Here is a 24,859-nt window from a genome sequence, read left to right as displayed (position 1 = left end):
AGCAAAAGCAAAAGCAAAGGTACTTTTTGCCTTTCAGAGCCCTAAGTCCAAATATCCAATTCCATGTGCAACAATAAAATGTTAGCCTCTTAGTCAGAGGGTCTTTGTCAAAAAGAAAGAACACTGAAATCTACAAACATAGAGAATATATCTGAGCCTCCACTAAACGTGCAACTAGATGGTGTCACAGTTTCTCCACTTGTCAAACACCATCTCTGTAACCTAGACTCCTTGAGGAGAGCATTCAAACAGTTCCATGAGCATTTCTGTCAAATAAGTGAAATCTATTTCTTGAATAATTATTATCTGGAAACCTTGACGGGCACTCTAAGTTATACCCCAAATCTAAAAGGCAAAGATGATGTTGCTGCCAACTCTCAAAATGTATTTAGAAAACCAAAATATACCCAAGGTCACAGTTCAGAAACAGGCTGGCATCTAGGGGGTTAAGGACTAGCAAGAAAATGGAAGTTCAGAGCATGCAATGGATCTGCAAACACTGGTAGATGCTTATGTAAGATGCAAAAGGTGCTTCAGCTCCCTGGGGGGAAGAGCTGTTCACAGACAGCCACCTGGATCAGCTCCGCTTGCTGAGCTCCTGCATCTGTAACAGGCAACGGAGAGCCGCAGGGCAAAGACACAGCAATGACACCACGCGGAAGCGACCAAGCCACGGAACGTGTAAATTCAAACATGAGATGCTTTTCTGTCCTCCTGCTAGCATCACAGGGCAGACTTCAGCAGCTGCTTTTCGAAGAGCTACGCGTTGCGCTGGCCAGAAAGGCAATGCCCAGCAGCAGGAGCTCCTCGCCTATTCAGCGGGACAAATCCTCAAAACTAAAATCCAGGCAAATGACACCCAAAGCAAAATCCCCCCCACAACAAGGATAAGTTACGAAGCTCCAGAGAAGAAAATTTACTTAACAATAAGGCAGCTAATCAGAGGAAAGATTATTCAAGCCCCCTAGCTACCCATAAAGCTATGTTCAAGGATGAACAGGAGGCCAGGCGCGGTGGCTCATGCCTGTAATCCTAGCACTCTGGGAGGCCGAGGCGGGAGGATGGTTTGAGCTCAGGAGTTCGAGACCAGCCTGAGCAAGAGCGAGACCTCATCTCTACTAAAAAAATAGAAAGAAATTAACTGGCCAAACTAAAAATATACATGGAAAAAATTAGCCAGGCATGGTGGCACATGCCTGTAGTCCCAGCTACCCGGGAGGCTGAAGCAGGAGGATCGCTTGAGCCCAGGAGTTTGAGGTTGCTGTGAGCGAGGCTGATGCCACGGCACTCTAGCCCAGGCGACAGAGCGAGACGCTGTCTCCAAAAAAAAAAAAAAAAAAAAAAAGGATGAATAGGGAAAGTAAAGTTGAATGAAAAAGTGATTCCAAATGAATGTATGAAAAAAAGCAAATGCATGCTTATCAAATAAGGTGCTAAGCAAGACTGACGAATCTCTGCTATATTTTAATACTATATTCTCCAGATTCAGCTGTTAGCAAAGGACAGTGATGCCTGTCACCCCACAGGGCAGGCCGGGCTCAGCCGCACCCCGTCCCCAGCCGGGTCACCCCGGAGGAAGGAGAGGGCACTTTGGGTTGAGGCAGCAGCAAACTGGGACAGGCTGGGGAAAGAGCATCTGTGAGGCGGTGGCAGCGTCCCTGGCACGGGTCAAAGCATCCCTGCCCACGACAGCTCGAGAAAAGGAGGCGTGAAGGCAAAGGGCGTTTGCATGCAGGAAAGCTTCGCTTCTTCTCTAACTGTGGTAACAAAAGACTGAACAGTGTATGGTTTCAACAGAACATACCTATTGTATGTTTGAACTTAATATGTTTATGTAACCGTAGGAAAAATTCATGAAATTAGGCAATCATCCCTTCCTAATAAACTTATGGCCCAGTGTGAATAATTCATGTCAGATTATAAATATGACAGACCTAGAATGAATAAGATGATCAATAAATGAACATATCTCTCTGTCTCTCTCTCTCTCTCTCTTTCTCTCTCGCTCTCTGTCCCTGTCTATCTCTCTCTCTGTCTCTTACACACATCCCTCACCGCCACCCAGGACCACAGTTAAATGAATGTATGTCTCTCTGTCTCTCTCTCTGTCACTGCTTGTCTCTCTTACACACACACACACACACACCCTCACACACATACACCCTCACACACATACACCCTCACACACACACACCCTCACACACATACACACCCTCACACACACACACATCCTCACACACCCTCACACACACACCCTCACACACACCCTCACACACATACACACCCTCTCACACACACCCTCACACACACACCCTCACACACATACACCCTCACACACATACACCCTCACACACACACACCCTCACACACATACACACCCTCTCACACACACACATCCTCACACACCCTCACACACACACCCTCACACACACCCTCACACACATACACACCCTCTCACACACACCCTCACACACACACCCTCACACACATACACACCCTCTCACACACACACACACCCTCACACACACACCCTCACACACCGTCACATACATACACACCCTCTCACACACACACACACCCTCACACACAAACACCCTCACACACACACACACACCCTCACACACCCTCACACACACACACCCACACACACCCTCACACACACACACCCTCACACCCACACACCCTCACACACCCCCACACCCACACATACCCTCACACACACACACACACACACCCTCACACACACACCCTCACACACCCCCACACCGTCACACACCCTCACACACACACACCCCCTCACACACATACACACACACACACACACACTACCACCCAGGGCCTAGAGTTTGAAACAGATTCTTTACTTAAAAATATCCTTAACCTTTGGAATTGAGGCACCTTCCCTCACCAGTCATATTCTCCCATCTCCCTTCACACACCACAATCATCCATGCCCAGCCCAGACTCCCCCCTTCCCTCCCCGAGCAGACGGGGTCAGTAGAGATTTGCTAGGTTTCCACACTCGCTAAAAAGCACCCAAGTTTCTCTTTTCAATATCAGAGCCAATCTTTCATTTTTTTTTTAATTTTTTTAAATTTTGTTTTGTTTTTTTTTTTTTTTTTACAGACAGAGTCTCACTATGTGTGATGCCCAGGCTGGATTTGAACTCCTGGACTCAATCAATCCTCCTACCTTAGTCTCCTGAGCAGCTGGGACTATAGGTGTATGCCATCATGTCCAGCTACTTTTTAAAATACTAACATATGGGTGCCCTACAATAGTTATTGCTATTTAAAACCTGATTGGAATATTTTAAGGCCAAGGATGAATCATTCAAATAAATATTTGCTAATGAAGTTTTAAAGAAAGTCACACCAATGAATTGGAATTTCACAATATCTAGAATCACAGGAGTCTTAGAGATAAACAGCAATAACGCCTGTTTTCAGTATTTTTTTTCAAATATAAATTTTTTATCATTAATTATCTTAAACATTAAGAATATGTGAAAACCATTTAGGAATCTAAAGTTAGGGCAAAATCAAACAAATAACCACAGGATATTAAAAAGTACAAAAGTTAAAAAAAAAAGTACAAAAGAAGCCACTATTATAAGGATTGAAAAATACAGAAAAATATATATATACACACACACATATCACACGCACATACATATTTTTATATATACTTATAAAGTAAATTCATAGAAATTTCAAGTTAATTATTTATTTGTTTATTTATTTAAGAGACAGGATCTTGCTATGTTGCCCAGGCTGGACTCAAACTCCTGGGCTTAAGCCATCCTCCCACCTCAGCCTCCTCAGTACGGGGATTACAGGTGAGTGCCACTGTACCTGGATTTCAAGTTAATTTTTAAAAGTCTAACAGCCTTCTTTCTGTCATACTGAACACAATTAAGTTGGGGAACTATCCTTGGTTCTTCAATCTTCAAGGGTAAACTCACTAATTAAAAAATAAATTGAACATTTGGCAAAGCCAAAAGATTATAGTACCTCTTTCTAGCCTGAACAGGGAAAAAGCAGAATGTATCCCACAGACAAATTAGTTTAAACTTGCATACCTAATGGGCTGCAATTACTAGATTACTATGTTTAATAACTCCTTTTACCCCTTAGTAAACATATCACAGAGGCTCAATATAGAAATTTAGAAAAGACAGTTAAACAGGAGAATAAAATACAAACCATCTGTAATCTAACAGAGAGAGCCACTGCTTGCATTAGTTTTGACCAACCTCATTTCACACTTAAATTTTAAAAATGAATACATTTGATTTTAAGTAAAAATCATATGTATCCAGTTTTGACTATGAGTTAATCTTTTTATTTTCAGTAACTGCCACAGTGCCTGCCTCAGAGCAAATACCAATGAACGCTAAAAGCATCCAGACTACGTTATCTTCTTCTGTTATTATTTTTCAACTTTTAAATATCTAATGGTATCAGTGATAACTGCTTTCTTCCAGATAAAACCTGAATAGAAAAAAAAAAAAAAAAAAAAAAGACATTCTGAACAAACTCCTAAAGGTCGTTCTTCTTCTAATGTTTTCATAACTGTATGCTTCAATCTTCTTTATTACATCAAATAACCAAACTGATAGCTACAAAATTAATGAGAAATATAAGAATTACTGCTTAACATGCACAAAGCACATCTTCTGGACAGGAAATATATTTTCTCTGCTATAGAGAAACTCTATAATTATGCTATAGAGAAAAATATATTGCAGTTATGATACTTCAAAAATGAGGGGGGCTTCAAGATGGCCATCTAGAGGCATCCTGTGCCCACCTCCTCCACAAAGAAGAACCAAAATAGTGAATAGATAATCACACTTCCAATAGATCACCTAAGAGAAAACACTGGAATTCAACAGAGAAGTGACAGGAAACATCTAAGGCAGAGGAGGAGAAAGGGTGAGGCAGATGGATCCGATCAGCTGGAAGCCTCAAGAAGCTCCCCAATGAAGGCAAAGTGAGCGATCCCCAGTGGTCCACCTCCCGTCACAGACTTCCCAGACCCTCCTGGGCCCAGAGACTAACAAGGAGCTACCTGGAGACCACAGGAGTGCATCTCTCCAGAGAGGGAGCTCATGCCCGACCCCACACATTTCCCAAGTTCTAAGAAGCAACAGCAAAGCACCATTTTGAAATCCCAACTTCCACCAGACCACATCCTGCCCTGGGGACCGCTGACATCTCCCTCATGCAGCCTGGTAGCACTGGTTGCTCAGCTGCCAAGGCAGATGCGTGAGCCATGGGTGGTGACTCCAGGCGCAGGGCTGCCATGCATTTGGAAGCACTCTGGGGAAATGCTATCCCACTTATAGCCGCCACCTGGGGCCGAAGTGCACACTTCCCTGCCATCTTTGTACAACTGCTGCCATTGAAAGCAACTTTGGCTGGCCACTGCCACCACTGGGGCCTAAACTGGTCCATCTGATGTCCCCATCCCCAAGAAAACTTCACCACAGCCGCCACTAGCAACTTCACCCTAAGCCACTGAAACATAGACACTATTGAGCCTACTTATAGCTAAAGAAATCCTACGAGACTACACTACTGGAAACACTCAGCCAAAGTGCCCCACCCAACCAACACCACAGATACATCTCCAGGAAAAAGCCCTCCCCTCTACAAAAGCAAGTTTAAAAAATTGGAAGACATAACTGGTATACCAGATGTGTAAATATTAATGTAAGGACATAGCAAACATGAACAAGCAAGGATTATAGCAACTCTAGAGGAATACAATAATTCTCCAGTAACGGATTCCAATGATAAAGAAATTTATGAAGTCTCAGACAAAGAATTCAAAACAGAGATGGGGTGGAGCAAGATGGCCAAATAGAAACCTCCAGCAATCGGGCCTCCACATGAACACCAAATTCAACAGCTATCCCTGCAAACAAACACCTTCAGAACAACCAAAACTCAGGTGAGCCATTATATCACCTGTTTTTAAAATTACATCAAGGAAAGAGCCACTGAAGAGGGCAGAAGAGACAATCTTGCATTTCTTACGCCACCCCTCCTCTGTCTCCAGACAGCACCATGCCAGTGTGCCCAGTGGAGACAGAATCTATGCACCTGAGGGAGGGAGAGGGAAGTGACTGTGGGCTTGTCATTGAAACTCAGGGCTGCCTGGCACAGAGGAACACAGCACAGAGCAGAATTCTGCCAGTGCCCACAAAGGGTGCATCTTGACAGGCCTGGCCAGAAGGAAATCCTCCACCCCAAATCCTGATTTGGGGCTGGCCCTACCAGCTGATAAAAAGCAGCCTGGGGCCTGGACTAAATTTGTAAGGCAGTTGGGCCACAAAAGCTGCAGTCCTTGGGCAATTTCTGTGGCTGTGCTGGCTCAAAGCCAGTAGACTTGGGGTGCATGTTACCCAGTGAGACTCCAGCAGCTCTGGCCAAGCCAGTGCCTGTGTCACCCCTTGCCCAACCACAGGCAGTGCAGTTCGGGGAGTCTTCCTCCCCTTGAGGAAAGGTAGGAGCTCAGAGGACTTTGTTTTGCAACTTGGGTACCAGCTCAGCCACAGTAAAATAAAGTACCAAGCAGACTCATAAAGTCCCTGAGTCCAAGCCTTAGTTCCTGGACAGCATTTCTGGACCCACCCTAGGCCAGAAGGAAACACACTACCCCGAAGGGAAGGACCCAGTCCTGGCAGGATCCACCACCTGCTGACTAAGGAGCCCTTGGGCTTTGAGTAAACATCAGAGGTAGCCAGGCAACAGTCACCAATGGCTTTGAGTGAGACTCAGCTGACTTCAGGGATAACCTGGCACTGGTGGCCACTAGGGAGTGCCCACGTCACTCCTCCCTCAACTCCAGTATCCCAGCAGGGACAGTAAGGGAAGGGAGTGAGAGACTTTGCCAGGGAATTCTCCCATATCTTACCCAAGTCCACCAAGGCACTACCAAAATGAGTCTGCAAGAGTCAAGACATTACTCGGCTTGGCCACCTGCACTGCTGATATGGCTACAGGGACCAAAGACTAATATTACAACCCTCAATCCCCTTTGAAAGCCTTCTCAAGAACAATGAGTTCAAACAAGCCCAGACTGTGAAGATTAAAATAAATACCTAAGTCTTCAGTGCTCAGACATCGACTAACATCCATAAGAACCAAGAACATCCAATCCAAGAAGGCATGACCTCACCAAACAAACTAAATAAGGTACCAGTGACCAATCCTGGATTGATGGAGATGGGTGACCTTTCAGACAAAGAATTCAAAATAGCTGTCCTGAAGAAGCTCAATGAACTTCAAGACAACACAGAGAAGGAATTCAGAAGCCTATCAGAGAAATTCAACAAAGAGATTGAAAAAATCAAACAGAAATGCTAGAGCTGGAGAATTCAATTGATAAACTGAGAAATACATCAGAATCTCTCAACAGCAGAATTGACCAAGCAGAAGAAAGAACCAGTGAGCTTGAAGGCAGGTTATTTGAAAATACACAGTCAGAAGAGAAAAAAGAATAAATAAAAATGAAGCATACCTACAAGATCTAGAAAATAGCCTCAGGAGAACAAATCTGAGTTACTGGCCTTAAAGAGGAGGTAGAGAGAGATATTGGCGTAGAAAGTTTACTCAAAGAAATAATAACAGAGAACTTTCCAAACCTAGAGAAAGATATCAATATTCAGGTATGAGGAGGTCATAGAAAACCAAGCAGATTTAACCCAAACAAGGCTACCTCAAGGCATTTAATAACCAAGCTCCCCGAAAGGTTGCAGATAAAGAAAAGGTTCTAAAGGAATCAAGAAAAGAGAAAAAAAATAATATATAAAAGAGCTCTAATATGTCCGGCAGCAGACTTCTCGGTGGAATCCTTACAGGCCTGAAAAGAATAGCATGACATATTCAAAGTGCTGAAGGAAAAAAACTTTAACCCAAGATTATTATGTCCTACAAAAATATCCTTCAAACATGAAGGAGAAATAAAGACATTCCCAGACAAACAAAAGCTGAGGTAGTTCATCAACACCAAAACTGTCCTACAGGAAGTGCTAAAAAGAGTTCTTCAATCTGAAAGAAAAGGATGTTAATGAACAATAAGCAATCTCACTCCTAGGTGGGATCTAAATATTAAAAATAATTGATCTCATAGAGACAGAAAGTAGAATGATGGTCACCCCTGGTTGGGAAGGGTAGCAGGGAGGGAAGGATAAAGTAAGGATGGTTTATGCCTAAGCTCTGCCTCAGTCCCTGCCCATGGAAAAACTGTCTTTCATGAAACCAGTCCCTGGTGCCAAAAAGGTTGAGGACCTCTGAACTAGGGTATATTTTAAAATAACTTAAAGAGTAGAATTGGAATGTTCCTAACACAAAGAAATGATAAATGCTGAGGTGATGGATACCCCAATTACCTTTATTTAATTAATTTACACTGTATGCCTGTATCAAAACATCACATGTACCCTATAAAGATATACAACTATTATGTGCCCATAATAATTAAAAATAAAAAAATATAAAAAGAATTCAAAATAATATTAAAGAAGCTCAGTGAGATATAAAGAAAACTCAGAAACACAATACAAAGAAACTAGAAAAACAATTCAGGATATGAATGAGAAATTTATCAAAAGGGTATCATAAAAAAAGAAACAGGAATTCTGGAACTGAAGAATTCATTGAATGAAATACAAAATACATTTGAAACTTCAACAATAGACTAAATCAAGCAGAAAAAAGAATTTCAGAACTTGAAGACAGGTCTTTTGAAGTAACTCAGTCAGACAAAGAGAAAAAGAAAAGAATAAAAGAGAATAATCAAAACTTATGGAACATATGGATACCATAAAGCAACCAAATATTTGAACTTTCAGTGTCCCTGAAAATGAAAGGGATAAAAACCCTATTTAACAAAATAATAGCAGAAAACTTCCCAAGTCTAGCAAGAGATTTAGATATCCAGATATAAGAAGCAGAGAGATCACCAACAGATACAATTCAAAAAAGTCTTCTCACAGAGCACTGTAGTCAAACTGCCAGAAGTCAAAGACAAAGAGAAAATTCAAAAAACACCAAGAGAAAAGCATCTAGTTACTTATAAGGGAGCACCCATCAGACTAACAGCAGATTTCTCAGTGGAAACCTTACATTCCAGGAGAGAAGGGGAAAAAGTGCTAAAAGGAAAAGCTGCCAGCCAAGGATACTACACTCAGCAAAGGTAACCTTCATAAATAAGGACAAATAAAGTCTTTCCTAGAAAAGCAAAAGCTGAGGGAATATATCACCACTAAACATAAGAAATGCTTAAGAGAATCCTAAATGTAAAAGTAAAAGGACAATATCTAGTATCACGAAAACACACAAAAGTATAAAATCACTGGTAAAGCAAACACACAAATGAGGAAGAGAAAGGACTCAAATGTTATCACTTCAGAAAACCATCAAACCACAATGATAAACAATAAGAGAGAAAGAAAGGAAGAAAAAATATACAAAACATGCAGAAATTGACTGATAAAATAGTAGTATTAAGCCCTTACATATCAATAATAACCTAGAATGTAAATGGATTAAACCTCCCACTTAAAAGAAATAGACTGGTTGAGTGGATTGAAAAAAAAAATAACCTAACTATATGCTGCTTACAAGAAACTCATCTCACCTGTAAAGACACATAGACTGAAAGTAAAAGGATGCAAAAATATATTCTATGCAAACAGAAACCAAAAATGAGCGGGAGTAGCTATACTTATATGAGATAAAACAAACCTTAAGTTATTATAGAAACAATAAAGAGACAAAGAAGATAATTAAATAATTATAAAGGGATCAAGTCAGCAAGAGGATATAACAATTCTAAACATATATGCACCCAACACCAGAACATCCAGATATCCAAAGCAAATATTATTAGATATAAAGGGAGAGGCAGATTCCAGCACAATAATTGTTTTCAACTCCCCACTCTCAGCATTAGACAGATCACCTAGACAGAAAATTAACAAGGAAACATTGGATTCAAACTGCACTTTAGACCAAATGGACCTAAATCACATTTACACATTTCATCTAACAGCTAAATAATATCTCATCAGCACATGGAACGTTCTCCAGGATAGACCATGTGTTAGGACACAAAACAAGTTTCAACAAATTTTTAAAAAATCAAAAGCATATCATTATCTTTTCATACCACAATGTAATAAAACTAGAAATCAATAATAAGAGGAATTTTGGGAACTGTGGAAATTAAACAACATATTCCTGAATGACCATTGGGTCAAGGAAGAAATTAAGGAAGAAATCAAAAATGTCTTGAAACAAATGAAAATTGAAACACAACATACCAAAACCTATGGGATACAGAAAAAGCAGTGCTAACAGGGAACTTTGTAGCAATAAATGCCTACATCAAAAAAGCAGAAAGATTTTAAGTCAACAATACCTCAATAAACTAGAAAAGCAAGAATAAACCAAACCCAAAATTAGTAGAAGAAAAGAAATAATAAAGATCAGAGCAGAACTAAATGAAGACTGAAAAAAAAACAATACAAAGGATCAATAAAACAAAAAGTTCATTTTTTGGAAATGTAAACAAAATCAACAAACCATTAGCTAATCTAATCAAGAAAAAAAAGAGAGAAGGCCCAAATAAACAAATTCAGAAATGATAAGGGAGACATTACAACTGATACCACATAAATAAAAAAAGATCATCAGAGACTATTATGAACAACTACACACTAACCAATTGGAAAACCTAGAGGAAATGGATAAACTTCTGGACACATACGACCTATCAAGATTGATTCAGAAAGACAAAGAAAATCTGAACAGACCAATAATGAGTAACGAGATTGAATCAGTAATAAAGTCTCCAAACAAAGAAAAGTTCAGGACCAGATGGCTTCACTGCTGAATTTTATCAAACTTACAAAGAGGAACTAACACCCATTCTCCTCAAACTATTCCAAAAAATTGAAGAGGAGGGAATACTCCCTAACTCATTCTACAAGGTAAGAATTACCCTGATACCAAAACCAGACCAGGATGCAACAAAAAAAGAAAACTACAGGCCAATATCCCTGATGAACATAAATGCAAAAATCCTCAACAAAATACTAGCAAACTGAATCCAACAGTACATGAGAAAGACAATACACCACAATCAAGTGGGATATATGCAAGGATGCAAGGATAGTTCAACATACACAAACCAATAAATGTGATATATCACATGAAGAGAATAAAGGACAAAAATCATACAATCGTCTCAACTGGTGCAGAAAAAGCATTTGATAAAATTCAACACCACTTCGTAGTAAAAACTCTCAACAAATTAGGTATATAAGGACCATGCCTCAACATAATAAAGATCATATATGATAAACCCACACCCAACTCATAGTGATCGGGTAAAAGCTGAAAGCCTTTCCTCTAAGAACTGGAAGAAGACAAGGATGCCCACTTTCACCACTCCTGTTCAACATAGCGCTGGAAGTCCTAGCCAGAGCAACCAGGCCAGAGAAAGAAAGAAAAGAAATCCAGTTGGAAAAGAGGAAGTTGAAATGTCTCTCTTTGTAGACGACATGATCTTATATCTAGAAAAACCTAAAGACTCTACCAAAAAACTCTTAGATCTGATAAACAAATTCAATAAAGTTGCAGGATACAAAATTGACAGCTAAAATTAGTAGCATTTCTAAACACCAATAATTAACTAGCTGAGAGAGAAATCAAGAAGGCAATCCAATTTATAATAGCTACAAAAAAATAAAATACCTAGGAATAAATTTAACCATGGAGGTAAAAGACTTCTGCTATGAAAACTATAAAATTGTGATCAAAGAAACTGAAAAAGAGACAAACAAATGGAAAGACAGCCCACGCTCATGGATTGGAAGAATTAACGTCATTAAAATGACTGTATTATGCAAAGCAATCTACAGATTCAATGCATTCCCTATAAAAATATCACATCATTTTTCAAAGAAATAGTAAAAACAATCCTAAAATGCATATAGAACCAAAAAGATCTCAAATAGCCAAAGCAATTCTGGCCAAAAAGAACAAATCTAGAGGTGTCACACTACCTAACTTCAAAATATATTACAAGTCTATAGTAACCAAAACAGCATGGGATTGGTATAAAAACAGACACATAGACCAATGGAACAGAATAGAAAACCCTGAAATAAATCCATGAATTATAACCAACTTATTTTTGACAAAGGCATTAAGAACATAAATTGGGGAAAAGTTACCCTCTTCAGTAAATAGTGCTGAGATAATTGGATATCCATATGCAGAAGAATGAAACCAGACACCTATCTCTAACTATATACAAAAATCAATACAACATGGATTAAAGATTTAAACATAAGACCCAAAACTATAAAACTGCTAAAAGAAAGCACAGGGGAAACACTTCAGGACATTGGTCTAGGCAAAGGTTTTACAGCTAAGACCTCAAAAGCACAGGCAACAAAAATAGAGAAATGGAACTATATTAAACTAAAAAACTTCTGCAAATCAAAAGAAATAATCAACACAGTGAAGATACGACCTGTTGAATGGAAGAAAACTATTCATCCAACAAAGTACTAATACCCAGGATATATAAGGAACTCAAGCAACTCAACAGGAAAAGAAACAAATAATCCCATTAAAAAGTAAGCGAAGGACTTAGATAGACATTTCTCAGAAGACATACAGGTGCCCAATAGGTGTATGAAAAAATGCTCAATGTCACTAAACATCAGGGAAATGCAAATCAAAACCACAAAGAGATATCATCTTACCCTACTAGAGTGGCTATTACTAGAAAGACAAAAAATAACAAATGCTGGCTAGGATGCTGAGAAAAGGGAACTCGTACACACCGTTGGTGGAAATGTAAATTAGTACAGCCACGATGGAAAACAGGATGCAGATATCTCAAGAAAACTAAAAACAGGACTACCATACGATCCAGCAATCCCACTAATGGGTATTTACCCAAAGGAAAAGAAATCAGTACACAAAAAGGACACCAGCACCCCGATATTTACTGTAGCACTATTCAGAATAGCAAAGATATGGAATCAACCTAAGTGACCATCAACAGACAAATGGATAAAGAAAATGCAGTATATATATATACACAATGGAACACTTTTTGGCCATAAAAATAATTAAATCATGTTATTTGCAGCAACATGGATGAAACTGGAGGTCATCGTGTTAAATGAAATAAGCCTGCTACAGAAAGACAAATTTCACATGATCTCACTCATATGTGGGAGCTAAAAAATTGATCTCATGGAGGTACAGAGTACAGTGACAGATACCAGAGATTGAGAAGGATGTGTGGGCGGGAAGAGGTTATGAAGAGAGGTTGGTTAATGGGTGCAAACATACAGTTAGTTGGAAGGAAGAAGTTCTAACGTTCGATAGCAGAGTAGGATAAGTACAGTTAACAACATGTTGTATATTTCAAAATAGCTATACAAGAGGACTTGAAATATTCTCAACACACAGAAATGACAAATACTCGAGGTAATGGATATATTAAATACCCTAACTTGATCATTACATACTCTATGCATGTAACAAAATATCGCATGTACCCCATAAAATATGTAGAATGTTATGTATCAAGAAAAAAGCAAAACCTTCAAAAATGTAGTTGATATGGGGAATTGTTTACACTGAATCTAAATTGAATTTTAAGCATCATTTAAACTGACTTAATTCACATAAAATTTACACAGTCACTAGTGACTAATAAACTGAACTCCACATAATAAACTCATATCCGGGAAGAGATGCTTAGTTTCATATTCAAAGTTTTAAATTAAACTAGAGCAGTGTTATTGAAATTTTTTCAGGTATAAGGGTTCATGGAACTTCTCGTAGTTTTTGCAAACCACCTGAAACACTGATTAAGCTTCAAAATCATGAAATAACCTTTTGCTAAATCAGAGCACTGAAGGAGTCTGATTATATTGCACAAACCTGAGAAAACTTATAGGTGGGGATGGCGGAAGAAGGGAGAACGAACCATTATTTGATTTCAGTAGCAAAAGTCTTTAGTTTGGGTTATATGTGCAATTTGAATTAGATCTTTTAAATTAGATCTTTTTAACGTTTGAAAATATCAGCAGCACCATAACCTCTTCAGCCGCCAACCATCTCTCGTTTGCTTTTGTCTTCTACCTTCAGAAAATACAGATTTGGCTCAATTGAAGAGCAATCTAGGGTCACCAGGGCCCTGAGGATGACAGAACTCTTGCGCTGACATTCTTTCCTACTGACTTCACCACGTTGGGCCAACACGCAATGGAACTGAACATTGTACACTATCGTTTAAGATCTCACTGGCCTCCACCTTCACCCTGGATCTCCCTAACTTCTCAGATCCTTACTGATCTTTGATTTTCTGGCTCTCATCCTGGAAGACTATTAATATTACACACTCCTGTTTTGTTTGGTGATTGTTTCCATCTCCCCTCCCCTCCAACAGCGTGCAACACAGGAAAGCACGCGTGTTCCTACTCTATTTCTTTTCCACACCCAACACACACAGTGCTAAGCAAAAAACTCAAATATTTGACCAGCTTTTTTTTTTTTTTTTTTTGAGACAGAGTCTCCCTCTGTTGCCCAGGCGAGAGTGCCATGGCGTCAGCCTAGCTCACAGCAACCTCAAACTCCTGGGCTCAAGCGAGTAGCTGGCACTACAGGCATGCACCACTATGCCCGGCTAATTTTTTCTATATATATTTTTAGCTGTCCAGATCATTTCTTTCTATTTTTAGTAGAGACGGGGGTCTCACTCTTGCTCAGGCTGGTCTCAAACTCCTGACCTCGAGCGATCCTCCCGCCTTGGCCTCCCAGAGTGCTAGGATGACAGGCGTGAGCCACCGCGTCCGGCCAATATTTGACCAGCTTTTAACTGATTCAGTGACATCTGTGGGATTTCTGAGGTTTTATCTCAACACTTCTTGATAGCGAACAGTTCTTTCAACTAAAAAAGTCGTGTTCTTCACCCAGACTCTGTCTTTATGGCTTGCGGGCACTCCGGTTTATTTTCAACCCTTCACAAGGCTTGAGCGTCAGGGCCCGCACAGGGTGCTCCTAATTATGAAGAACATGTACAGGGACAGAAAGTCCCCTAACAATTTGGGCAAACCAAGAATTTGACACCAACAGTGACTGCAGAGGCAGCGTAAGGAAGCAGGATTTGGCGAGCCCGGCCGTTTCAAGAGAGAACACTTACCGCAGAAACCTTGGAGCTACTGTTTGCTTTCTTTTTCTTTTCTTTTCTTTTTTTTCTTTGCAAAATATGCTAAAAGGTATCTATCTACCTACCTGCTTTATAGTGTCCATTTTCCTGACAAATCAGTTTGTATCTACTTTTCACTTGCATAAGTTAAATGTAAAGAACACTAAATCTCTGAAAATATATCTATATAGTCCAATTATAAACCCAATTTTTATGACAAGGAGGAGACTTAAAAAAAAAACAAAAACAAGAACTCACATCTCTTAGCTTACCGTATATTGGGGAAAAGGTGAAGTAGTTCAGATGACAAATATTATAGGCTTCAATTCTAACATCTTTCCAGATTCCCTGGGTAGGAAAGGCAGGCCCCCAGTCCCAACTAAAGGAACATTGTTCCTGTAATTTCAAAGGGAAAAAAGAAGATATATTCTGATTACCATGAAATTTAAACATTCTGAAAAACATTTTCTTTTAAAATGTTTTATATATATATATATGCATATATATATATATATATGCATATATATATCAGTCTGCTATACCTGCTATACACAAACAGAGTGGTTTAAACCATGGAAATTCATTTTCTCACAGTTCTGGAAGCCAGAAGTCCAAGCCCAGAGTGTCAGCGGGTTTGGTTCCTTCTGAGGACTCTCTGCTGGGTTGTCGATGGCCACTTTCTCACTCTGTCCTCACATCATTTTTTTCTGTGCCCAAGCATCCCTGGTGTCACTCTCGGTTCTCTATGTGGTTCAAATTTTGTCTTTGCACCAGGGTGCCGGCCATGTTGGAATAGGGTCTATCTAACCACCTCATTTTAACTTCATCACCTCTTCCAAGACCTGATCTCCAAATATGGTTACATTCTGAGGTCTTGGGAGTTAGGACTTCAACACACACATTTTGGAGGGCCACGAGTCAGCCCAGAACCGTGTGTGTGCCCTACCCCCATGTACAGCCTCAACATGGCCCACAACGATTCCCTTCTGGTGTTCTGGCCCTTGTGAACTCTCCTCCCCTTGAGTATGGGTTGGACCTAGTGAATCACTTCTAACCGGCAGAATATAGCAGAAGTGATGTTACTTCATTAATTACGTTATAAAAGGTTCAGGTTTGAGCCCTCTCTTGTGCCAAGAGGGAGGCCTGATGCTGGGTCCCGGGGCAGCCAGCTGAGGCCTGCCAGTGACCACAGATGAGCTGACCCCAGACACTGCAGCCCGTGGCCAGCGCTGAGAGGTGTCTGCAGCCCTGGCCGACAGCTTGACCAGAACCTCACTGAGAGATATGGAGCCAGAGGCACCCCACTAAGCTGCAACTCAGAATTCTGACTTACAGAAACTACCCTAATAAATGTTGCTTTAAGCTGATAAGCTTTGGCATAATTTGTTTCACAGCAATAAGTAACTAATCCAATAACTAATATATCAACCTATGCAACATAGTTAAATCTGGCAGAAATGTTCTAAGAACATAAAACCTAATTTTGAAGAGTTGCACATTTATTCTTCAAAAGCACATTACACTGAAGCAACGTAACACCGTTTAAACTTTTCCAAAATATCTCTGAAACTAACCATTGTGTGTATTTATTTATTTATTTTTGAGACAGAGTCTCACTCTGTTGCGGGCTAGAGTGCCATGGCGTCAGCCTAGCTCACAGCAACCTCAAACTCCTGGGCTCAAGCGATCGATCCTCCTGCCTCAGCCTCCCTAGTAGCTGGGACTACAGGCATGCCCCACCATGCCCAGCTAATTTTTTTTCTATATATATTTTTTTAGCTGTCCAAATCATTTCTTTCTATCTTTAGTAGAGACGGGGTCTCGCTTTTGCTCAGGCTGGTCTCGAACTCCCGAGCTCAAAGAATGCACCCGCCTCGGCCTCCTAAGTGCTAGGATTACAGGCATGAGCCACCGTGCCTGGCCTAACCATTGTATTTAAACGTAACAACTATATATAACGCCTGAAGCTCTGACTTCGGGGTGGGCAGGGGCAATATACGTTACCTGAACATTTGTACCCCCGTAATATGCTGAAATAAAAAAAATACTATATATAAAGAATGTTGTATTTAAATGTAACAATTATAAAGAGTGAGGAAACATTGAAAGATAAAAATTTTATAAACTGTTTCTTTAAAAAAAAAAAAACCCAGCTAGACTTGCCAACCCATACTTACTTGAGTACGAATTCAAAAGTCCTTGTTTCCAAACACAGAGGCCGAAAACATTCAATTCAAACTTTAGACACCCACACAGGTGGCCAAGGCAGAACTTTTATCAGATCTTATTCACCCTGGCTACTTGTCTCTCCCTTCATGACATTAGATGTCCACATTAAGTTATAAAGTTTCAAATTTACAAATAGGAAATGGTACACTTAAATCCCTTTCAAGCAGATTTTTTTCTAACTTCTACTTCTTTTTTTTTTTGTCTGTTTTATTTTCCTTTGTTTTGAGACACAGTCTTGCTCTGTTGCCCGGGCTAGAGTGCAGTGGCATCATCATAGCTCCTCAAACTCCTGGGCTTGAGCAGTCCTCTTTCCTCAGTCTCCCAAGGAGCTGGGACTACAGGCATGTGCCACCACGTCTGGCTAACTTTTTCTATTTTTAGTAGAGACGGGGTCTCGCTCTTGCTCAGGCCTGGCCTCAAGTGATCCTCCCGCCTCGGCCTCCCAGAGTGCTAGGATTACAGGTGTGAGCCACCGCGCCCGGCCCACTTCTACTTCTTAAAAGGAAAAAAAAATATTTTCAAAACCCAGCTAATTAAAATGTGTGAGTCTACGGGTTCTGCTTTGTAAAAGGAACAAGCAGCAGAGGAATTACTAAGATCCTTCTGAATGGAGGCATTTGGGGAGGAGAGCCTGAGGATGTCACCAAACTGTTCTTATTTAAGTATAATTTCCTTAGCTCTGTGTTTATCTAAAATAGAGATAAATTTGTTTCCACTACAAAGAAAAGCAAACTAAAGCTGCTTTGTAGAACTGCATCTGTATCGGTCTAAATTTGCCCCTTAAGTATCAGATACTCATAGTCAGGATGAAAACCATCTTGGGGACGTTTGTTGGAGAGTTTGTAGGACACATGTGTCATTCTTTCGTTGGAGAAATGGACAGGGGGGAGAACGAAATATTCAGCATCATGTAAGACAGACCATTTTCCCCATCAGAGGCTACAGATCACTCTCACTCACTCAACCTCCCCAAATGAGAGTTTTCACTGATCCGGGAAGCGTTTCTGCAGTGTTTTCTGTGCTTCGGGCTGGGAGTGGATCAACATACAAGACAGACACAGTCCTGCTTATGATGCGCTCCAGTAGAGCGGGAAATTCAGGCATTGAATAAATAATTACAAGCATGAGTTTTACAAGAGAAATAGGCAGGGAACATACAGCCAGAGGTTGGGGGTGGAAGGTGTGGGTGTCAAGACAAATTTCCCTGAAAAAGAGTGACTTTTATATGCAGGCCCGAGGGTGAGCGCCAACTGCCCACTGGGATTAGAGGAAAGGCAAGCAGAAGCTGTCCCTGCAGATGGAGCGACATGTGCAAAGGTCCAGCGGTGCACGGCAACACGCTGCCTTCCAGGAGGTGAAGACAAAGCAACCGGAAGTGGTGGGGGAAGACTGCAGAGGGAGGCATGGGCTGGACAGAGCTAAGGACCTTGGACCTCGGCCTAAAGGCAATGTAAGCTGCTGAAGAGTCTGAAGGAGCGCTGTGGCCATTTTTGTCTGACGAGACCATTCTAGCTGCTCTGTGGACAGTTAATTAGAGGAAGGCAAGTGAGGCTGTAGGGATGCCAGTTAGGCAACCAGGGCAACACTTCATGCAAGAAATGACTCAACTGAAGACACAGTAGTAGAAATGGAGCATGGGCTGGTTCTAGAGCTACGGAAACGGTCCCATTCACATCATCACTTAGCAATGGATTGGAGGAGGGGAAGAAGAGAGAGCGAGGTATCAAGAATAACCCTTGGGCTTCTGGCTGGAGCGACTGTCGTGGGTAGTCTTCCATTGAGCAAGAGCGGGAATTTCGGGAGAAGGATTCAGATCACGAATGCAGTGCTGGACACACTGAGCTTTAGGTCCCTGCGAATCAGGCAAGTGACAATGCCAAATAGGCATCTGGGTACTGTAGAAGGCCGGGAATTGATGAGGGACTGGACTGGAGATTCAATAATGGGAATCCTTGGCAAATAGATCAGGTTTGGAAGAAATGCAGCTAAATGAGATATCCTAGAGAGGGTGTAAAACAAGAGCAGGAAAGTGGCTAGAACAGAGAGGGGCCTGAACAATACAACTTTTAAGAGGAGGAGGATGTGGATAAAGAGATTTAGAAGGAACAGCCAGAGAAGGAAGTGGAAAACAAGAAGGAGGATGTTGAACATTGGTTAAGAGCGTAGCTGAAGTGATGGGTCCCACCGTCTATGCTGGTCAGAGGAGGAAGCAGAGGAAGCGGGGATTTCTGTGGATATGGAGAAAGTGGAGGAATCAAAGAACCGGGGAAGGAGAGGAACATTTTTCTCTTAACGCTCTACTTCCCAGCTCTACCCCACTGACCGCACAGAAGCTAAGCTGAGACATTTCATTCATTGCAAATTTAGAAAACTGTAATTACAGTACTAAGCCTCCAAAATAGATGCTATCACCCCTCTACTTTTTGGATTATTGTATAGCACTTTACAGTATTCAAAGTCCATTTATCTTATTATTTCACTGTATCCTCATGTAACACTATCCGGAAGCAAGGACAGGGAGTATCAGCTCCATGTACAAGTGACAGGCATGCCCAGGGTCACTCCATGTCTGTAATGCCAGCATTCAGGTTCGAGACTCCTGACTTGGTCTCCAACCCAGGTTTCTTCCCCCTGGACCTTGTCAATCTAACCAGAAACACCCAGATGCAATTTGCGATTGTTCTGGAAGTCTGTTCCAAGGTTAGTGTCCCATACATTGTCATAGCAGAAAACTAGGTCCGTTTCCTGATTTCAGTGAAAAAGGGCTTTGTTCTAGTTATTATAGATAAATTTAGAGTATGTTTTAATTGCTACAAATTGAATAGAGGGCAGAGGGAAAATATCACATGAATATAGGTGTAACATAAATATTACCTTTAATGACAACTTCAGGCTGGGCGCGGTGGCTCACGCCTGTAATCCTAGCACTCTGGGAGGCCGACGTGGGAGGATAGCTCAAGGTCAGGAGTTCGAGACCAGCCTGAGCAAGAGTGAGACCCCGTCTCTACTAAAAATAGAAAGAAATGATTTGGACAGCTAAAAATATATATAGAGAGAAAAAATTAGCCGGGCATGGTGGCGCATGCCTATAGTCCCAGCTACACGGGAGGCTGAGGCAGGAGGATAGCTTAAGCCTAGGAGTTTGAGGTTGCTGTGAGCTAGGCTGACGCCACGTCACTTACTCTAGCCAGGGCAAAAAGAGCGAGACTCTGTCTCAAAAAAAAAAAAAAAAAAAATGACAACTTCAACAGTAACTTTTCATATCAGGATCCAGGATAGTCCTGGTTTTGATAAAGGTTAAAGATGGAAGTGGAGGGGGAAGGTGCAACCTCCAGCATTCAGATCACTGAGTCATTTGAAACCCAAGGCAAAAAAAAAAAAATCAAAAGATGAATCTTGTACAGAAGTAGAAGTATACAAGTATTCCATGGACTATTTGCCTGCTGAATGTTGTCATAGCAACACTCTGAGACTATTCAGTTACAGTAAAGTGAACAAATGGTTAATGAGTCACTGACACAAATGTGGGTAGGCTGAATCGAACAAGAGGAGGTATAATTTTAACCCTAGTGCTTACTTAAGGACCATGATTTATTCTAAAGAGAGCAACTTAATCAGAATTTATTAGCTAATTTAACACTTTTAATTAAAGAGTACTAGAAAAACATGCTTAGTATCTTCACAATGAACCCAATGATTACATTTGTTGTTAAAAATAAATGTCAATGTCTCAAAAATTTTAAAAATGGAATTGTCATATGGTCCAGCAATACCACTTCTGGGTACGCATCCAAAAGAACTGCAAGCAGGGCCTTGTAGAGCTATTTGTACACCGTGTTTGTAGCAGCATGATTCACAATGGCCAAAAGGTAGAGGCAACCCCAGTGCCCATCAACAGAGGAATGGATGAACGAAATTGTAGTACACAGAATGGAATATGATTCAGCCTTAAAAAGGAAAGAAATTCCAACATACACTACAACATGGCTGAACATCGAGGACACGGTAAGTGCAATAAGCCAGTCACAGAAGACAAATGCTGTGTGGTTCCATGCATATGAGATGCCTAGAAGAATCAAACTCATAGAAAAGAACAGGGAAAAAGGTTGCCCGGGGCCGGGGAGGGAGAAATGGGGAGCTGTTATTTAATGGGTGTAGAGTCCCAGTTTTGTAAGATGAAAAAATTTTAGAGATCATTGCACAACAGTGTAAATATACTTACTACTACTAAACTGCATACTTCAAAGTGGTTACGATAATAAATTAGGCCGGGCGAGGTGGCTCACGCCTGTAATCCTAGCACTCTGGGAGGCCGAGGCAGGAGGATCGCTCAAGGTCAGGAGTTCGAGACCAGCCTGAGCAAGAGTGAGACCCCCGTCTCTACTAAAAATAGAAAGAAATTAGCTGGACAACTAAAAATATATAGAAAAAATTAGCTGGGCATGGTGGCACATGCCTGTAGTCCCAGCTACTCGGGAGGCTGAGGCAGGAGGATCGCTTGAGCCCAGGGGTTGGAGGTTGCTGTGAGCTAGGCTGATGCCACGGCACTCTAGCCCAGGCAACAAGGTGAGACTCTGTCTCAAAAAAAAAAAAGATAAATTATTTTGTTATGTATATTTTACCACAATAAAAAATTTTACAAAAATGAAATAAACATTAAAACACTAAATATCACATAGAATAATAATTTAATCACAGTATAAATCCAAGTCCTCTAGACTGGATCAGCCTCAAAGAAAAATAATCATCTCTGTGGATTTTATCTTTTTGTTCAATCTTATGAGAACTTAGCAGTAAAATATGAGACTACAGCAGCAAATACACTAATATTTTCACAAAGCTTCATAACGACAAAAATCACGGATACATTTTTAGAATCCGGTGACATTATGATAAACATAAATATTCAAAATTAATTAGTAACGTTACATTCTCAGCCACGTGCTTTTCTTCTTTGAGGTTACTAAGCTCGGAGGCATGCTGCAGAAGGAAACTTAGAAAAGATGACGATTTGCCACAAAAATTCAGATGATCTTTCGGTGCTTATTTCAAAGCCCATCAAGGGGCCAGGAAAGAGACTCCCGACGTAAATGCCACCGGGGTCTTGGGACAAGCATTTCAGACGCCAGCACGGCGCATCCCCAGAGGTAACGCCCCACCCGTTAGGGAAACTGTCACCTTGCGAACGAAGTTGACGTGGCACTCGCCCCTCTGCACGGGCGGGGGGCAGGCGGGGGGCACCGCGTGGCCCGCGTGGGTCCGGCTGCGCTGCCCCGCGTACAGCACCGCAGACTGGAACCGCAGCTCCACGGAGTTGGTGGCTGCCACCACGCCGGTGACGTCAAAGCTCTGGGTTCAAGGGAAGCAACAGACAAACACACCATGTGGACGCAGTCTGGTGCGCAACATTTTAGATAAAGGCAGAACGTATGATTGATGCATAAAATAATTCAAATCTGGGTTTAGCCTTCCTGTACGAGGAAGCATCTCTTACAACTTAGTCGCCCACTTTTCGTTATAACTAAGCATATTTTCCTATCTCTAAGTTTCTCCCTCTGTGTTTCCTGATGGAAGGACAGTCTCAGGGAAATAATAGAGCAACAAAGTATCTTTACCCCTGGAATGTCCGCTCTGGCCATTCACACGTGGCCTTGAACTCCCAGGGACGTCCTCCACACCTCAGGACCACCGACTGGGCTACGAGCAGCATGGATGTCTAAGTCCTAGTTATTTCTGTTTTGAAAAGTCTGCCTCTGAAAGGGAAGGATCACCGGCATATCATCTCTGAATTTAATTATGCCAGGGAGAAAAGAATATTTTCTTTTAAAGTCATTCATCGATTGTCATTTCCCGTGAAACTCTGTATCACCAAAGAACAGAGAGGGGGTCAGCATTCATTGAACACTTCCTATGAGCCAAGAACTTGCCAACCGCTTTATCTAGTTAGCTTAGCCAATCCCCACAGTAAGCCCGTGGGGTTTGTGGTGTTTCTATCCCTCTACAAGTGTAGCAGCTGAAAAATAATTTATCCGGTGTTTCATACAGCCTGTGCTTTCTGCATGGCCAACTATGCATGAACCGTTCGCTACTCAGAAAAACAATTAACATAAACACACATAAATGGGCTTTTTTAAATGTGACGTCATTATATACTTACATATCGATTGAACATGTTGTCTGTTTTCCCAATAGTGACATTATTGAACAGGACTTCTGAAACTGTATCTACTCCCTCAAAAATCAAATTTACTTTTTGCCATTTGCTAAAAAAAAAAGAAAATATTTTTAAAATAAGATCTATAAAACATTAACCTAGATAAGCCTTTTTTTTTAATTAGTTAAGAACCAAAGGAATAAATATGTCACAAATATATGTAACCTTAAAGGGCAGTTTCCAATGGAATTTTCAGAAGTATTGGTTTCGTGCATGGTTATGTTCTTTGAGAGATCCAGCTTTTCTCCATAATCTATCAATAATCACCATAAACTCAAGAACAAGACTTATAATTTCCAAATACATTAATTTTTTTCTAGTTACTTCACAAAGTTCTTAAGAGAACCAAGATAAATAATAGACACAAAACATTCTCATAAACTGTAACATTTATTAACACTATCTAAGAGGACACGTTACCCAACTAATTAGTACCTATGAGTGACTATTACGTGCTTAGTGCTCTGCTAAGCCTTACAGGAAACTGTAACGGTCTCGGAATGTACGGAGTCTGCAATCTGGTTGGTATTTGTTGGCTGGTTGCCAATCTTGTTGGACAACTACAAGTGCTATCAGACTTCATCTCACAAGAAAAGACTTTAAGAAGAACAACTTAGAGAAGAGAAAAATAATAAATAAAGTGTGTTATAGCCATACCAAAAAATATGAGTCAACAATAAAAAGGACTGCAATGCTGATACATGCTACAATGTGGATGAACTTTGAAAACGTGATTATGCTAAGTGAAAGAAGCTGGTCACAAAGGACCACACATTGCATGATGCAGTTTCCATGAGGCATCAAGAACAGGCAAAGCCAGACAGTGGGAAAGTGAATGAGTGGTGGCCTATGGCTGGAATGAGAAGGGGGAGGAAGAGGAGGGGGTAGTGGGGAATGACAGCTAATGGCTCTGGCTGTCTTCAGGGGGAGTGAGGAAAATGTTCTAAAGTTGATTATGGCGATGGTTTCACAACTCTGTAAATACACCGAAAACCACTTTAAATGAGTGAATCATAGGGTATGTGAATTATTTCTCAATAGAGTTGTTATTAAAAGAAAAAAAAAAGAAGATGGGTAGAAATGCCTGGGCAGAGGGTAGACCGCCCCTAACACCACCAAGAAGGGACAAAACCCAAGCAAGGAGGTGCTAACAGCATGGATTTC

The 24,859-nt window shown here is 40.9% G+C and overlaps 1 protein-coding gene across 2 annotated transcripts in view; it reads right to left on the bottom strand.

Moving 5' to 3' along the window:
* The window catches only part of MANBA (mannosidase beta), a 116,600-nt gene that overhangs the window by 77,424 nt on the left and 14,317 nt on the right, over positions 1–24,859 (bottom strand). For both annotated transcript variants that reach the window (XM_069485466.1, XM_069485465.1), the window contains exons 3-5: positions 23,639–23,744; positions 22,660–22,830; positions 15,525–15,648 (exon numbers count right to left, since the gene is read on the bottom strand). In XM_069485466.1, coding sequence (XP_069341567.1) covers positions 15,525–15,648; positions 22,660–22,830; positions 23,639–23,744 — 401 coding nt within the window. The remainder of the gene's footprint in view (positions 1–15,524; positions 15,649–22,659; positions 22,831–23,638; positions 23,745–24,859) is intronic.

Source organism: Eulemur rufifrons, chromosome 13, assembly GCF_041146395.1.
Source record: "Eulemur rufifrons isolate Redbay chromosome 13, OSU_ERuf_1, whole genome shotgun sequence".
Taxonomy (NCBI): domain Eukaryota; kingdom Metazoa; phylum Chordata; class Mammalia; order Primates; family Lemuridae; genus Eulemur; species Eulemur rufifrons.
The sequence above is the reverse complement of the archived record's forward strand: the minus strand, read 5'-3'. Positions and strand labels throughout refer to the sequence as shown.